The sequence below is a fragment of the Mobula hypostoma genome, chromosome 22 (assembly GCF_963921235.1).
Source record: "Mobula hypostoma chromosome 22, sMobHyp1.1, whole genome shotgun sequence".
In the NCBI taxonomy this organism is placed as follows: Eukaryota; Metazoa; Chordata; class Chondrichthyes; order Myliobatiformes; family Myliobatidae; genus Mobula; species Mobula hypostoma.
The window spans coordinates 56,524,965-56,543,249 of NC_086118.1; the positions used below are offsets into that span (position 1 = coordinate 56,524,965).

General features: G+C 40.5%; 1 protein-coding gene across 1 annotated transcript in view; it reads right to left on the bottom strand.

The window, feature by feature from the left end:
- Nucleotides 1–15,128, bottom strand: part of LOC134336437 (polycomb protein Suz12-like) — a 65,626-nt gene extending 50,498 nt beyond the window's left edge. The window contains exons 1-3 of the mRNA XM_063030667.1: nt 14,865–15,128; nt 14,078–14,124; nt 13,721–13,785 (exon numbers count right to left, since the gene is read on the bottom strand). Of these exons, the coding sequence (XP_062886737.1) occupies nt 13,721–13,785; nt 14,078–14,124; nt 14,865–14,964 (212 nt within the window). The 5' untranslated portion in view covers nt 14,965–15,128. The remainder of the gene's footprint in view (nt 1–13,720; nt 13,786–14,077; nt 14,125–14,864) is intronic.
- Nucleotides 15,129–18,285: the final 3,157 nt, after the last annotated feature.

Consider the following 18,285-nt stretch of genomic DNA (forward strand, 5'->3'; position numbering starts at 1 on the left):
CCCATTCTCCTGCCTTCTCCCTATGATCTTTGATAACCTGCCTAATCAAGAACTCATCAGCTTTTAAATATACCCAACAACTTGGCCTCCACAGCCGTCTGTGGCAATGAATTCCACAGATTCACCATCCTCTAGTGAAAGAAATTCAGCATCTCTGTTCCAAAGTTCAAAGATTTTTCTCGCTGCATATTGCATCATTTTTTTATATATGGGCTTCTTTGTTTGTGGCTGTGTTAGGAGACAAATCTCAAGGCTGTATAATGTTATACATCATCATCGGTTGCCGTGCCCAGTTTGAGCTTTGACTACCATGGCCCCACACACTCCTGTTTCGGGTCAAGTGGATCAATTCATTGGTATTCATTTCCAGTTCTCTGGCTGCTGTCTCCATCATCATTTGTCTTTGTTTTCCTCTTGCTTTCTTCCCTTCAATCCTTCCTGTAATTACCGTGCATTCTAATTCCTCTTTCCTAATCATATGTCCAATGAATGTTATACATACTTTGATAATAAATGCACTTTGAACTTAAAGGGACATCCTATTCAGAGGCTGTGCTCTCTAGTAAAGGCTTTAAAGTTTTGAAGAGACTTATTAAAATTATTACATGGCTACAGGCTAATTATGGGGATAGACGGATGCTGGAGATGCCTTTGGAGCAATGGAAGTTGAGAAAGGTGCTAATAGGTGTCTACAATCAGAAAAGGATCAAGACAAGGAAACTGATCACCTTTGTAGTTAAAACCGTTAAGACACTTGCCAAAACCAAAAACAAAGCAACCAGGGTCTGGAAGGCACTGCCAGATATAGTAGAGATATTTTCAATTGTATATTCAAAAAGGAGTCAGCCATATAGCTGAAAAAAAATTGAAGGGCTCGGAGGGCAGGGTGTGAGATTACACGTAATGCTGGTAAACTTTGAAAAAGATTCTTCAATCAGTGATTCAAGCCGAACTTCTGCATCTGCAATTCCAAAATTACAATAACCCCTTCCTTTACCTCAAAATTATCAATTCAGTAACATTCTTACTTCCTCCTGTGCAAAACATTTTGGCATATCAGCGTTCATTGATGCCATGTATACGTTTAGAAGATGCCCTGTCTAAATACAATATTCAGTGACCTTCAGTGTATCACCCATATTTAATCAGCAAAGGATAACCTGCTTTGGTCTTTAGCCTCGAAACTATTCAAAACCAACTATTCAAAACTCACATCGTGCGAAAATTGGAAGTGCAGAGGTATGGTGATGGGGGAGGAGGGTGGAGGGCAGAGAGAACAATTAGTCAGTTCTGCTACTTCCTCTGCAACTAAAAGTAGGCTCAGAAACACCACTTGGCTCCAGTCTATTCGCCAAACAACCTCATTTGGATTAGCCATTAGAAATAAAATACTATAGGCATAAATAAAATAGGCATCTGTTAGTCTCGTGAGACCATGGATTTGCACCTTGGAAGGTCTTCCAGGGCGCAGGCCTTAACAAGGTTGTACGGAAGACCGGCAGTTGCTCATGCTGCAAGTCTCCCCTCTCCATGGCACCGATGTTGTCCAAGGGAAGCACATTAGGGCCAATACAGATTGGCACCGGTGTCATCGCAGAGCAATATGTGGTTAAGTGCCTTTCTCAAGGACACAACACACTGCCTCAGCTGAGGCTCAAACTAGCAACCTTCAGATCACTAGACTAACACCTTAACCACTTCGCATGCGCCAATACTATACAACAAAACTACCGGCATATAAGGTGCAATAGAAAAAAAAACTGAGGATGGTGTAAGGTGGAGAACTTGTTGATTTGAGAAGCAACATTTTTGCATTGCTAACCTTCAAATGGAATTACCCTCGAAAATAGAGTATCTTGTGCTATTTGTCAACTGAACCTTATTATGTTAATCCATGTTAGCCCAGGTTTGCACCTAATGGGCAAGACTCTTTGTACTGAACTGATAATGAGCAGCAGCCAAAATATTACAAATATATGCAGTTGCTTTAGATAGATATACTTTATTGATCCCGAGGGAAATTGGGTTTCGTTACAGCCGCACCAATCAAGAATAGAGCATAAATGTAGCAATACAAAAACCACAAACAATCAAACAACAAAATGCAAACTATGCCAGATGGAAAATAAGTCCAGGACCAGTCTATTGGCTCAGGGTGTCTGATCCTCCACAGGAGGAGTTGCAAGTTCGATGGCCACCGGCAGGAACGACCTCCCGTGCCGCCCAGTGTTGTATCTCGGTGGAATATGGCTGAAGTCCAACAGTAAAAAGTTCAATATCCGGTCTATAAACACGTAACTTGATCGTAATATGACCCGGATTGCACCATCCATTGTTAACCAGAACAGTAAGCACCCAACTCCTTTACGCTTACCGCTCTCAGTGCACTTCCGGTCAGCCTGAACAGTCTGGAAGCCGTCCATGGGAAAGTTTTGATTGGGTATGTCTTCGTGCAGCCCCGTTCCAGTGAAACACATCACACTGCACTCCCGAAATGTTCTCTGACGCCTGGCTAGTGCCATGAACTCGTCCATTTTATTACCCACCGAACTTCTCTTCTCCATAAGTCTCTGTTGTCTCGATCCGGTCCTCTTTCCTCGACTCTGTGATCCCCCTCTGCATCCTCTGTGTGTTTTCCTCCAGATTTCAACAGGGGTGTCCGCCGCTCTGCTCGCTAAACCAACCGGCATTAGTGCAAGCAGCTGGTCCCTGGAATGAACAATGCGACCATGCTTCTGTCCCGCTAATGAGACGTGTCAGAATGTAACTATTTCCAGCGCTAAAAACCCAAATAAAACTCTCTCTACCAGCATGTTAGAGAGGGTGCAGCTTCGACATGTTACCGTGAAAAAAAAATACAAAAATAACGTATGTTAAAAAGTAAGAATACTGATCGGAACTGCTGTAACAGGCTGCATGCACGACCGGTGCATGCGCACACCATTTGTGCACATTTGGTCAAGGATATGCATAAATTTCAGTCTGCAAATCATCATTGTGAATGCAGACAGCCTACAATAATCTTTTAAAAGCTGATTAACTCAACGATGAATACTTTTGTTCTTAGTAGCATAGAATGTCAGTTTATAAGTTAGCCAGGAGAATATAACTGTCAATAATTAAACCATGATAGACCTGCAGCACAAATTAGTAACTTTCTCCAAGAAAACCTGAAAGCCACCAAACATCCACTTTCACCACAGATGGTATCCATAGGTGGCATCTACATGAAGCATTTTCTTAAGGCAGCAATATCTATCAAAGGTACCCACCATCTGGGCCATGCCACTTTCTTGCAGCTACCATTGGGCTGAAGTTTACAGAAGCCTGCAGTCCCACACCACTGATAAAGTTTAACGGAATGAGGGATTTTCAGATACCTGTAAACAATGGATTCAGTACTGACTATGTCTGTGACTTCAGTGTGTTTGAATAATGTCTCACAGCTGCTTTCTTTAGAGCAAGATAATTAAAGTTCGCCCAGATCCACGTAAGATATCTCTGGGCTTTTCACACCTATTGATTCCGACAAAAAGAAGTACCTGATGGAAATTAGACAGAACATTCCTTTCTTAATTAAAGCACAAATTTGACATATGTTCTTATCTTTGTAATTAAGTTGTGGCTCCAGCAAACCAGGTAGGTCATTTCCTTTTTATTTAAGGTGGCAGGAGTGTCTAACAAATTGATTGTACTTTTGTATCAATAGTCCATTGACTTGGCCAGAATAGTTATCAAACTGATTGTTCTCTGTATCAATCGTCCATTGACTTGACCGGAATGGTTATCAAACTGATTGTTCTTTTGTATCGGTGGCCATAACTTCTGACAAATCTGACATCGGGCAGTGAACTTGTAAAACTGCCGGGGAGATGAGAAAGAGTCTCTCCCTGATGTCGGGTCCAAATTCACGTTGCAGCTGAGCTCGAAGAAATAAATGGGTGAAAAGTAACAACCTTTTTGTGCTGTCGTTATTTGATCCAGCAAAGTTACGTTTACACCATCACCAGTTTCGAGAACAGCTACTTCTCTTCAACCATTTGCTTCTTGAACCAATGCGCATAACCCTCATCATTACTTCAGAAATAGCAACACCATGCCCCTTTTGCACCACAGTGGACTTTCTGTTGTAATTGTGTACTCTTATATAATTTTGTAAACTTTATGCTAAATATGTTTTTCTAGTGAATGATGTGATTAATGTGCTGTATGCCTGTGATGCTGCTGCAAGTTTTTCCACTGCACTTGTGCAATTGATGTACTTGTCAATGATAGACTCGTTCAAATTAACATCCCATCAATTCAATTTCGCTCACACAGTCATGATGAATATATAGCTTATAAACAAATACCTATCCTGTAGATCGGCTTGGATGGCATTTTCAGAAAGTGTTTCAGCATTTATACAAGAGGTTAATAATGTGTTGCACTTATTTGAATGCTTTGGCATTAACTTCCAACCCAATGCCAAGGTTTTCTTTTCATTTTTCCAGCTAAAAGTCAAGAAGTTGTAATTTGTTTACTAAGCAGCACTTGAAAATAAAGACGGATACTTGCTTCAATAGTGCAGATGCCATAGTTATTTTGAAAGTGGATTTCATTCCCAAATTTATTCACTGAAATTGCTTTATCGGGTTTGTAACAGTATTAAAGTGTTATTCCACTAGTGTTAAAATAATCACTTGAAGCAGGAATGAATCAAGCCGTGCAATAGGAAGTGACAAAAATGAATCTGACAAAAGGTTCAGTGCACTTGTATTTAGTATAAACAGTAAGTCAGATTGTAAAACAAACAAAAACCCTCCAGCACAGATTCTGGTCATAAATCCATACTCCATGATGACGGACTTCAAGTGGAGCAAAGGCATTTAAAGTTAAAATAAAAATACAAATTCCCACGAAACTTGAAAAAAGCTAATGCACCAGACTCACTAGCTTGCTGGCAGAATGTAGAGACTTACTACCTACTTGCAGTGCAAGCAGTACATACCAGATATACAATTTCACAATATACGATGAGGCCACTGCACAGGATCAGAAAAGGCTGCAGAGGGTTGTAAACTTAGACAGCTCCATCATGGGCAGTAGCCTTCCCAGCATCCATGACACCTTTAAAAGGAAATGCCTCAAAAAAAAAGGTGGAATCCATCAGAGTTCCCCATTACCCAGGGCATGCCCTCTTCTCACTACTATCATCAAGGCAGTGGTACAGGGGCCCAAAGACACACTCAATACTTCAGGAACAGCTTCTTCCCCTCTTCCATTAGATTTCTGAATGGACAATCAACCTCACTTTTTTTCCCCCCTCTCCTTTTGCACTGCTTATTATATACTTACAGTATATAAATTTGTAGTTTGATGCATATATTGAATGTAGTGCTGCCATAAAACAACGAATTTCACGGCATATGCCGGTGATGTTAAACCTGATTCTGAAAGGTTCCCAGACTGGAAGGTAACAAATATTCCACTACTTAAGAAAGATTCAGCAAGGAACTACAGACCCATTAACCTGACCTTAACATAGAAAATACCGGAATTATTAGGACAGCAGTAACAAGGCATTTAGTGAATAGTAGGATTGGGTAGCCAACAAGTTACTTGTGAAATGGAAATCACGTTCATCAAACATGTTGAAACTAGTAGAGTAGATGAGAGTAAACCAGTTGTTGTTATGTAATTGGACTTGTAGAAAATCTTCAATAAAGTGCTACACAAAGGATAATTAAAATTGAAGTGCATCATAGCAGCATTGGTCTGGGGGTGAAACCAGTGGAATAAACCTGCCTTTTTCAGGTAGTGAAGATATGTCCAAGGGAGTGAAATAGGAATGAATGTAGGGGCCCAGTTGGTCACAATCTGGATTAATCATCCAAACAAGATCATATGTAATATATCCAGGTTCCTTGTTGATAGCTGTGAGCAAGATGTAGGGAGGCTTAAAGGGGATAGTGACAGGCTAAGTGAATAATTATAATTGGAACATAATGTAGAAAAATGCAGAAGCATCTAATCTGGCAGAAAAGAAGAGGTGAGATTATAAAACACTGGTGTGCAAAATGACAGATAGCAATTGTGTTCACATAATCATCTTGTTCCAATTACACAGAGCTTTGGCAAGACCACATCTGGATTCGTGTGTACAAGTCTACTCTTCTTATCCAAGGGCAGATATTCTTCCAATTGAGACAGTTCAGAGTAGGTTCAGTAGTTTGATTCCTGGTATGGCAGGTTTGTCACAAAAGATTAAGCTGACTAGGCTGTACTATTGTGCTTAGAAGAATAAGACAGTATGGGTAGATGAGAAGTTAACATTGTCTGGAATCAGCTGACAATCTCAAAAGGGGTTAACCATTCAGGATTGTGACAAGAAATATCTGCCTCTGAGACTTGCTCAATCAGTAGCTTTTGAGGAAATCAAGGGATTTTGGTTAGTGCATGAAAAAGCAGCACTGAAGTAAACAAGAATGACTTTATTGAATGCCTTAAACCTACTGAGAAAAGTTTACAAAGGAATTTTGGCTGTTACGGTTAAATTTCTGACAGCAGCATTGACCAAGAACGCTACAGTCCAATAAGTAAAAAAAAATATTGCAGAGAAGCAAACATTACTTCCAACAGAGCAGAAACCAGAGGGCAAATATTTTTAAGTTCTGAGTAATGGGCAAGAAGATCAAAAATATCATGAGTTTAAAAGAGAACTTCAATACCTAAAAAATTGATGTAAAAATTAATTGAACAGTGGAAAATATTTTGACTTGAGAATAAAATGCCCATAAGCAGGAACAGACCCAAAAAGAGCGAAATGTATTCTTTCTTCATCCATAAAGTTTACAGACCTCTACCTTTATATTCTTCTCTCACTTTAACCAGTGATGAGAGATGAGAGAAACACACAACAACAGTGAACATGGAGGGATGTGACCACTGAAGATGAAAGTACAGGAAACATTACTAAATTCCAAAATGAAAATTAGATGAAATTAACCTTTAAAAAAAACAAGAACTTTAAAATGGAGACAGAGAGGCTGCAGATACCCGAGTCTGGAACCAAAAAAAACCTCCAAGAAGAACTCAGAAGGTCAAACAGCACTTGTGGGGGGAAAGGATCAGGTCAAGATCCTGCGATGGGATTTTGAAATAATTCAGAAACTGCAAGCACACAGCCACAGCAAATGGGAAATCCAGTGTTATCATCTCCAGTGGAACTTAACAGTATGATCCAGTTATATAAAGCATTGATGAGACCATGTGAAGTATGATGTACAGTAATGGTCTGCTTATTTAATGATGCTAATGGTTGGTAGCAATTCAGGGGTTTCTTGACATTGCTGGGTTATCTTGGAGGAAGGATTAAGACAGGCTAGTTAAGGATGAAGTCTCCCAGATTGGTTTTTAATAAATATGGAAACAACTCAATTATAAACCAGTGGCATTGTATCAGAATGACAACATTTTTTAATTACACAATCTAAATTCACAATTTGTGTGATATTAGTGGAAACTAATCAACAGACGATAAAACAGAAACTACGAGCTCACACAGTGTGTAGTTGGCCCAATTAAATCACCTACATGCTCAAAAAGGTGGGAAACCAGGAGGAAAAAGGAAGAAAGAAAAAACTCAATCAATACATAATTAAGTTGTATTAAATTCTAAGAGCATTCAATGAAGGGGCAATATAGCCTCCAACTATGATCACTATTCACTGAAGAAATAAATCATTTTGGACAGGCACTCACTTGACTGCAACATGAGTGGCAATTCATTTTAAGGGTCAGTGTTGGTATACAGCAAGATACCACAGATTGATTGCAGCAACTATATCAGGAATGCAAGAGTTTTACTTTGCACTGACATAAAAGCTGTAGTGTCAAACACTAAATTTCATAAAAACAGCAAGGTTTCCTAAAAGGGAATATGATACTGCTAGTGAGGATACTACCCAATAGAGCTATCGACTAGTATCCTAGACTAGGAAATCTTCCTCTCACCTTCAAGACTTTCAAATGATAAATGAAAACAAATGTTCAGTTTAGAAAAATTTTACCATGATGTACACTGCTTTCCCAGAAGTTAACCACCATTCACAAACATTTCACTGAACTGAAAGCCTCTCTGTTACTCCATTTACATTTTAAATTAGTCTGACAAGGAGCATACATTAGCGAAACATCTTTTTGCAATTAGAAATCATAATAGCAATGTCCACATTGAATTGCAGAAAGATTTCAGATAACAAATGTAAATAACAACTTTATTAAATAATACCATTGCACAATTAGAAAACAAGCTTCTACCATTTGAAATTTAAATCTGATAAGAATCAAAGTAGGCACTTTCAAATGGGATGTGTAATGTGCCCTGATAAATCCACATATATTGCACAACGAAATTTATGGATTAAACCAGCAGGTAACAAAAAAAACAAGATTTTGTTCAAAGATCTTTTAAAATGCATCCTGTGTGGACAACATCATTGGTAATGAAACACAAATTGCTAGTAGGGGATAATGGACAGAAGCTTATATACGTAATTTAAAAGAAAAGAAATCTCATGCATTAAAATGATGGATGAATTATGCATAGACCTGCAAAATTGGTATGACAGTATGGTAGAGTATCAGCGTAACTCAGGAACTGGATTCAATTTCTCATTGCCTGTGACCGCGTGGGTTTCATCCAGGTGCTCTGGTTTCTTCCCACATTCCAAAGACAGGCTACTGAGGATTAGTATGTTGTGGGCGTAATATACTGGCACCACACTTGAGCTGGTCCCAGCACACTTTGCACTTTGTTGGTCATTGACACAAATAACACATTTCACGATACATTTCAACATACATGTGACAAATAAAGCTAAGTTTCAGTGAAACGTTTACAATACAGTAACAGTAGATACGGTACTTGGTACTGTTGTGTGATGCTGGCTAAACTCACAGGTTCTCTGACTGCATGGGTTCCAGTTTTGTTTCACATCCCAAAAACAACCCGATACATTAACTGGATACTGTAAGCTGCTTTTATTGGGTGACAGGAACAAAATCATGACGAGTGGCTGGGCACAGAAAATATTACAGTGAGATAATTGGAGGAAATGGGACTTGTACCTCTTGTGTCTAAGGAAGCATGAAGGTCACTTGCAACCTTGTCCATAAATGATTGCTATTTTCCCCTTTATCTTTAAAATTTTGTTCTTACTTTCACAAAATTTATTATGCTACTAAAATTCATTATTTTAGTTGTGGTGCAGAAAAAATGCTTAAAGTCACAACGTTTTATTTATGAGCAAGAGTTTAGATTGTGTGTTCATTGGGACACAGGTTTCGGTCTTAAATTCATCAGAAAAAAGGGAAAAAAAGGGCTTGGATTTAGTTTCAAGGCACCTTTTCCTTCTGTATACCGAGAACAATCTGAAAGACGCAGGTGAACAGCATGTGCAAATGAAACAAACTACATATTAAGCCAATGTTAACATCAAATCCAAAAAATCTGAATACCTGGAATTAAATACAGTATTAGATTCATATTCCACTGCAATACCAAGGGCATAATACATGGACAGACCGATATCGAGCAGTATCATACCTAGTTATCACAATTAAACATCAAAATCACGTCTTGGCTGAGATGCTCAAATCACCCAAAAATGTTCAGCCAGGTCTGTCATTAAACTGAAAGAATCAGCCAAAACAGTTCTGGGTATTTTGTGAAAGCACCCTTCACTTCTTCCTCAGATGTCATGTAAAAAATAAAATGTTTGTTTTCTAGCCAGTTGACATTAAATCCAAAGAAAAAAAATTGAACAATAGAAGCTAGCAGTCATATTAAAGTTCAGATAGGACTTCACATCCCTCTTGTAATTACAGAAGACATGCTTGATTCCATTTAGGTTACCCAGCTTCAATAGAGATAGATTTAAATAGCAAATCTTAAGAAAGATAACCACTAACACCAACTATATCTAGAGTGCCTAATTGATGTACAAATAACTTTAAAGCTTAAATAAGGCAATGAAACTTGCAGCAATGAAAAAATCCAAATGTTTTCCTGCAGAAATCTTTTAAGTTTTGTCACACCTGCCTTTTGAAAAACAGATATGACCAAAACTTAAAGGTATCAATATTATAGTTTTTAAATACACCAATTATCAGTATAAATAGTCAAAACAAATTTTCTTTCCCAAACATTTCATCTACATTTCTATTAAATTTTTCATCAAATATCTTTTTCCAATGTATGGTTCCCACTTACAGTGCATTATTTGCATCTAAAGAAACTGAACTCAATATTTCATGATTCAAGAGCAGTAACCAGTCAAATTCTGATGAATCTCTAAAGCTTTAAAAATTTTATTACTACTAGAAATATAGGTTGTCAAAAACTTAAGATTCAAACGCAACACCGATCCTAGATTCCTCACTCCTATCTTTTGGTTTGCGATAATATGATCTACTCCCCCTATGGGAAGAACATTAAGGGGTTTCAAGGAATCATGTTAAAGAGGTAGAAGACCCACTCCTAAACATTTCTCCACACTTTCTGTTCCCGTTAAATTTTCTTTTGGAAAGTAGTGAGACGATGCTGGAGAGAGGATGTTGGAGAAAGAGGAAGCAAGGAAGGAAAGCATGAGCAGTGTGGCAATTCACACATAAAACAAGTAGTTAAAATATCTTTCACTATTTCTTACATACTAAAAACTATTCTGCCATGAAAATGGATAAATACAGTGCTATATAAGCTGTCCATGTACTTTGTGATAGAAGTCACTTTTACATGCTGCAGATTATAATTTTCATTTAAGACGGCAACTTGTGCTGATAACAATTTCAGATGAAAACAAGAGATAACATACCAAGATACGTCTTTAATACAGACTGGTCATCAATTACATCTTTTCAGAAACAACTCTGCATAGTTTCACTTAAGATTCACATGGGCAAATGAAACTACATGAGAATCCTTTGCAACAGTTCATTTCACCTTAAATATTACCTTTTTAATGCACTATTTCCACTCAATCAGGTAACATTTCACTCCTCATCATTTTGTATTTGCACAAAGAAATTAGACTGACAAACAAATGAGTCCCAGTGAGGTTAGGTGGAAACAAATACAAAGTTACCCAAGAACAATGAATATTAAACTGATGAAGTGGAACAGATAACAAAATACCTCTAAAATGACAAACAAATAACAAGCAAACAAACCTCTGAAATATATTTTTCCACAAGAATACATTAGATTGGGTAGGTACTATTCAGAAATTTATCCTGGAGTTTATTTCAAAGAACACAGGATAAACTCACCAGGGAAAAGCTAACATGATCCTTAACACAAATGAATAAATAATTGAAAAACTGGTATTATATAAACCCTGCAATGAGCTTTTCTAATTCATGCTTATTCTTCACTCACAACCAAAAGAATTAAATCATTTCAAGTTAATGGTGTTGCAAGATAAAAAGAATGTCACCAGACCTAAGTTCCTGTGACTACTGTGAATACACACTACTGTCAATTAACTTGAAAAACAAATCTAATCAATGTCTCACTTAAAATACATTTGAATTATGACCTTCCTATTAATCCAAGTAAAAACAATGCCTTTGATATAAAATAGATCTTTCAGACTTTCTAAATAATGAATGCTTGTAAAGAACAAAGCATTGATGCCTATAAAAAGAGCTTCAACAGTCATTATACCTATTAAATACTTTAGCAAGTTATATCAGGGGTAAATTCAAATATTGCCACAGGTGATCCTGGAAAATTCATGGAGAATTTACTGGATTATTCCCAATATTATAGGTGAGTTTATTCACCTGTTGTCATTTTATTTACAGGCAAAAAATGTTTCACCTGCCAAATCACAAAACATTCCCGTAAAGATGAATCCAGGAATGTTTAGAGCATATTTGACACTTCAAAAGCCTCCTTTCAACAAGAGAAGAGATTACTGATGGAATCCATCACCACCACCAACTAGTTTGTCAGCAGAGCCTTCGGCTGCTCAAGAAAACCAAAATCAGGATCATGGTGAACTGGGCACTAATGATCCACGATCAATGGAACACACACACACACAATGTATAGCAAGCATCCTAAAGCACTTGTCTCCAAAAAAGAATCCTTCAATCCATTTGGAAGTCAGGCAAATTCAGCAATGGTGTCCTATCTCAGGCCAACATCTCCAGATACAAGTCTCACTCAACCAACCTCACAGGTCAGGCCCGATTATCCACAATAGACTCCCAAAACAAATTCTCTCCCTGGCTTTTGCTATAAACAATATCCAGCGTAAAAACAAATTTCCAGGAAGTTGCCCAAAATCTCCTTAAAGCAAAAGATCACTGACTCCTGGGAGTTCAAGACAAGTATCTCAGAAATCAAGATTGTATACCACATCAAACCACCTGCATCTTCACAAGCACTGCCTGCCCCCTCCTCAGGGGATCTGCGCATCAAGACGCCTTTAATTTAATTAACATCCTTGATTAATAAACAAAAGTTAAGAAACAGCCTTGACCGGGATATTGCACAAGGATGATTTTGTTTGTGTCTGAAGATCACCTATGTTATTCAAACCATCACCATCCATTCACAATACACCATTTCTATTACAATATTCTTTCTCAAATACTTATGACAACAAACTGTCAGTGTTAGAATTTCTTCAACTATTGGTTACTCGTGCATAACATTCACATTTAAACAAAATATTCATCTCAGTTTAGAGAAGTCCATGTAAGGAAAGATGCAGTCTTCGAAAATACTTGAACAATTTAGTTCAGGTAAATATCACTTCCACATTCAATTTTCTCCTTAAGAAACAGACAACTCTAAAGTTAGGATTAATCAGACCAGAGAAAGTAGGATCTCCCAGTGGCCACACATTTTAATTCCATGTCCCATTCCCATTGATATGTCTATCCACAGCCTCCTCTACTGTCAAGATGAAGCCACACTCAGGTTGGAGGAACACCACCCTATGTTCTGTCCAGGTAGCCTCCAACCTGATGGCATGAACACTGACTTCTCTAACTTTCGTTAACGCCCCACCTCCCCTTCGTACCCCATCCATTATTTATTTCCTCTTATTTTCTCCCTCTGTCCCTCTCACCACACTCCTTGCCCATCCTCTGGGCTTCCTTCCCCCTTTCTTTCTCCCTAGGCCTCCCGTCCCATTCCTCTCCCTTCTCCAGCCTCGTATCCCTTTTGCCAATCAACTTTCCAGCTCTTAGCTCCATCCCTCCCCCTCCTGTCTTCTCCTATTATTTCAGATCTCCCCCTCTCCCTTTCAAATCTCTTACTATCTCTTCTTCTAGTTAGTCCTGACGAAGGGTCTCAGCCCGAAACGTCGACTGCACCTCTTCCTATAGATGCTGCCTGTCCTTTCCTCGGTCACCAGCATTTTGTGTGTGTTGCATTAATCAAACTGCTTCAATTAGATGTGAAAACAGCACATCCTTCTTGCATGTTTACTTAGAAACCTGTCAAGTCCTGTACTTTAAAAAACAGATCGATTTAACATCAAACTCTTCCTTTTGACGTGTCAATCACAATAGGTGTTTTAAAAATGTAAAAACCTGCAAATGCATTACAATTTATTAATGCTGAATGAACCAAAGCATGTTCTACTTTCATTCAATAAAAGTCTTAACCAACGAAAAATGCTTGGTTTTCATTGTCCCAAGAATATTAGACTCTTTAAATTACCTTTTGGCGTTAGTTCTTGATAATCGATGTGACATGTAAGTGAGAGTTCTGTGCAAAAAGATGGGCTGAAAAACAGAACGGACTCATTAGTTTCTCCGTAAAATCGTTTCTGTGAACTGGGGGTGAGGAATAACTTGAATATTAAAATAATAACATATGTTAACAGTAAATGTTTTATTTACACGAATCTTGTTACAAACCGAAAGCAACTGCGACCCTATTACCCGAAGAATTGCTATGATTCATTAATCAGGTGGAATTTAACCAAACTGCACACCCTCTACCAAGTCACATACCCATCTCCCCAGCAAGCGATGGCACACCCGAATTTAGTGGGTTTTTTTAAATAACACTTACCGCTATGAGGTTCCTGGTTCGGAGAAATCTATAAATTTGAGTCGGCTCTGAGAAAATGAAAGGGAATGAATTAGTGTCACAGTCTCATCCAGCAAGTCTCTCACTCCCACACCCCCTAATCTTTCCACAAGCCGACAGAGGATCCAGGAAACACTAGAACAACCCCATCAAGAAGCCAAATTTAAAGTGGGGTCGTGCTCAAGCAAGTAATATTAAACATTTCTATACACTTTGCTATTAAAAGGGAGAATGGGCGAAAAATGACTTTACAAATTAACGATTGTCACTTCACAACTGTTGAGCATTGCAGATGTTGTTAAATGGTGTGAAAGCACTTTCAAAGCACATTACCACCCTACCATCCTCCTCCTCCACTCCCACACCTTGTTAATTTTATTCGAGAAGTACAAATAATAAAAAAACATCACTAAAGTTGAAGATAACCTCTTCTCCCCCGTAACCGTGTCACCACTCTGAATCTCAGCCGGTTCTTAAGCATCCCTACCCCCCACCAACCAGAAAATACCCACGGATTATCATTTACCCCTCTTCTACTCCAGCAAGGGGAGAGGAGGGAAGGTAAGGGGAAAACTAGGTCAGAGAGCGCGGCCTAGTCAAGAGTCGGATCCCGGGGCCATCATTCTGACCGGATGCCGGTGACAGGAGGGGTGTGAAGCCTCCTCTCATCCCCTCCCTCCCTCCCACACGCCATTTCATCCCGATAAGGTGTACTGATGAGCGAGGGAGGCGAGCAGCGCCCTGGGTAAGGCCGGCGGGGTGAACTTACTCTCGAAGGCCTGCAGGAAAAGCTCGTGGTCGGCCTGAATCTGGTCGATCTTCGGCTTCTTCACGGCGTTCTTACCCCCGACGTGTTTGTGAGGAGCCATGGTCGAAGAGGCGGCTCGGGGAATAGGGCGAGGGAGGTTGCCTCTGAAAGGCGGCCGGCTAACGGGAGGAGGGGCAGCGGCAGGCAGGGAGGGAGAAAAATCCTTCGCTCCCCCCGAACTCCCAGTAGAAAGCACCGCCGGGCTCAACCTCACCTCGGCGGCCTCCCTGCCCGGAGATCCCGCCCTCTCGCCTCTCATTGGTGCCCACCCCGCCGGCGGCCGGCTCTCCCTGGCTCGCCATTGGCCGCCAGGTCGCGCCGCTCAAGTCGCACTTCCGTTATCAGGTTTGGTTTGACGGGCGCCAAGGGTTTTTTTTTGCCGCTCGCTCGGCTTGAACGGTTTTCGCGGGAAACGCGCGCGGTGCAGGATGGGTGAAGGGGCGGGGTCATTGATGGGGTAATGGGTCAGCCCTGGAGCTCTCATCATTCGTCTCACATCTTACAAATTCTTAAATAAATTTACAACTTCATCCTGTTAGACTGCAGTATAAATAGTGTGAAGATAGTCAGATGGTGTAATTTAATAAAAAAGAATATATGCAGTATACAACCTGAAATTCTTACTCTTCACAGACATCCATGAAACAGAAATAAAACCCCAAAGAATGAATGATGGAAAACGTTAGAAACTCAAAGTCCCCTTCCCTCCCACACACAAGCATCAACCCTCCTCCCCCACTTGATCCAGCAAAAGCATCAAACCTCCCCCACCACCTCCTCCACTTGCTCCAGCAAAAAACAACAACCCTCCACCTCCCCTACTCACTCCAGCAAAAGCAACAACCTCCACCAGCAACCATGCAAGCAATAGCAGAGCCCTCAAGGAGACCATATCCAAGAGCTCATCCCAACACCTTGACATCTCAGACAGGCTCTCTCTTTCATGAGCGTCAGAGAGAGAGAGAGATATTGCTTCTGTCAACAACTTGCTGTCTCGATGTTACAATCTGTCACGTCGCTTGTCCGAATTCCCAACTTGAGGGCCAATAGGCTCTCACTTACCATCGAGAAAGAGAAAGAGAGAGAGAAACAGCTCAAGTGCAGGAGCCTTCTTTCAAAATCAGCGTATGTCACCTGCTGTCTCAATGCTTCAATCTACCACAATACTTCAGTCAGTGTTATCAGCGAGGAGCCGGGTCGCCCATGGGACCGAACCCTGGAGGCGCACCTGGAGATATTGAAACACCAGCCATACGTCGAGTCTGAGAATGAGAACCCACCGCCTGTGAGGAACTGTAGTTTGAGCTCCAGCTGTAAATCACAGACCCCAACAGTACCCCAGCCACCTTAAAAAAGAAAGAAGAGACATGAGAAGAGGAGAAATAAACTATTTGGACTCTTTTTGTATGTGCCTATATTTCACATGTACCTTGTGCTGTGTGTGACTGTTGGTACTGCGTTTTGTACCTTGGCCCGAGAGTAACATTGTTTTGTTTGGCTGCATTCATGAGTATTCATGTATGGCTGAATGACAATTAAACTTGAATTTGAACTTGAAATATAATGGTGTGGGGGAAGCAAGCTGTTCTTAAAACTTCAGGCTTCTGTACCTCCTCCCTGATGGTAGTAATGAGAAGAGGGTATATCTGTACCTCCTTCCTGATGGTAGCAATAACCTGCAGAGCATGGGTTTTCTCCGGGTGCCCTGCTTTCATTCTTTAGTCCAAAGACGTACCAGTGAGTAGGTTAATTGGTCATTGTAAATTCTCCCGTGATCAGGCTAGGGTTAAATCGGGGGATTGCTGGGTGGCGTGACTCGTAGGACCAGCAGGGACTGTTCTGTGCTGCATCTCAATAAATAAAAATATCAAAAAAATATGTGCAACACACACACACAAAACGCTGGAGGAACTCAGCAGGCTAGGCAGCATCTACGATGATCCACAGATGCTGCCTGGCCTGCTGAGTTCCTCCAGCATTTTGCTGGTGTTGCTCGGATTTCTAGCATCTGCAGATTTTCTCTTGTTTGTCAATAAAATATGTCCTCAGTGATGGAGAGGCTTGTACCTGTGGTGGAACTGGCTGAACCTTTCGCAATCCTGTGCATTGGAACCTCCACACCAGATGGTGATGCAACCAGTCAGAATGGTCTCCACTGTACATCTGTAGAAATTTGCTAGTTTTTGGTAACATGCCAAATCTCCTCAAACTCCTCGTGAAGTACAGCTGCTGCTGTGCCTTCTTCATGACTCTATCAATTTGTTGGGCCCAGGATGGATCTTCTGAGATAATGTTACAAATAACAACATGTATTTATGAGAATACAGGCTATTTTTTATAATATCAACTCAGAAGGCATGGCAGGGTGGAGATACATCTCTACCAAAGGAGGTGTAACATGCTCCTTCCCTCTGCTAGCCTGCAGGTCACCCTTGGGCTTAAGGTCACAGGAAGCCATGGGAGCAGGTGGTGGATGGTCGTATGAGCAGCTAGTGCATAACACTAGTCCTGGTTATGCGACCACTGACACCAGGCAGACAATCTCTGAAGAGTATTGATAACGGCTGGGGTCACCTGTCTTGTAAAGATGCTGCCCAGAGGAAGGCAATGGTAAACCACTTCTATAGAAAAATTTGTCAAGGACAATCATGGTCATGGAAAGACCATGTTCGCCCACATCATATAGCACAGCACAGAATGACCGAACAAATTTATGAGAAATACTTACATTTATATGAGCACCAAGCTCTTTCACAAATGCAGAATGTCCCATTTATCCCTTGCTCCTCAGTAAAGCAACCAACATAATCAAAAATCGCATCTATCCTTTTCTCCCCCATCCCAGCAGGCTGAAGACCTAGAAGCTTGATAGCACATACCACCAGGCTCAATGACAGGTTTATCCCACTGTTATAAACTATCAAACAGTTCCTTAGTATGATAAGATGCACTCTTGACCTCACAAGCCACCAGGTAGTGGGGATCTTATTAACTACTGCATGACTTACTTACTGCCCATTACACCACCGGGGTTTAGGGCAGCAGTGAAGGTCCTCCATCTCTGATGTCTTTGGCCATCTTCTCTATTGTGCCCCAAGTGTGGTTCAGGGTCCTTACTTCTGCCTCTACAGTATGGCGCCAAGTCGTCAGAAATACCGGTGCACAGAGATGCAGAAGGACACTTCATTGCTGTTTCTGTAATGGTTTTGTTTGACCAGTCAGGGTGTTTAGCCCTGAGCTGAACACCCAAACCTGGAGGATCAGTCTGGCCTCCACCCTTTGACCTGTTTGGCATGGGTGACTCTATCAAGAGCCAAAGCACAAGGCCCTGACTCCAGCCAACATCACTCTCCAGGTCATTGAGGCACGCAAGCCTCCATAC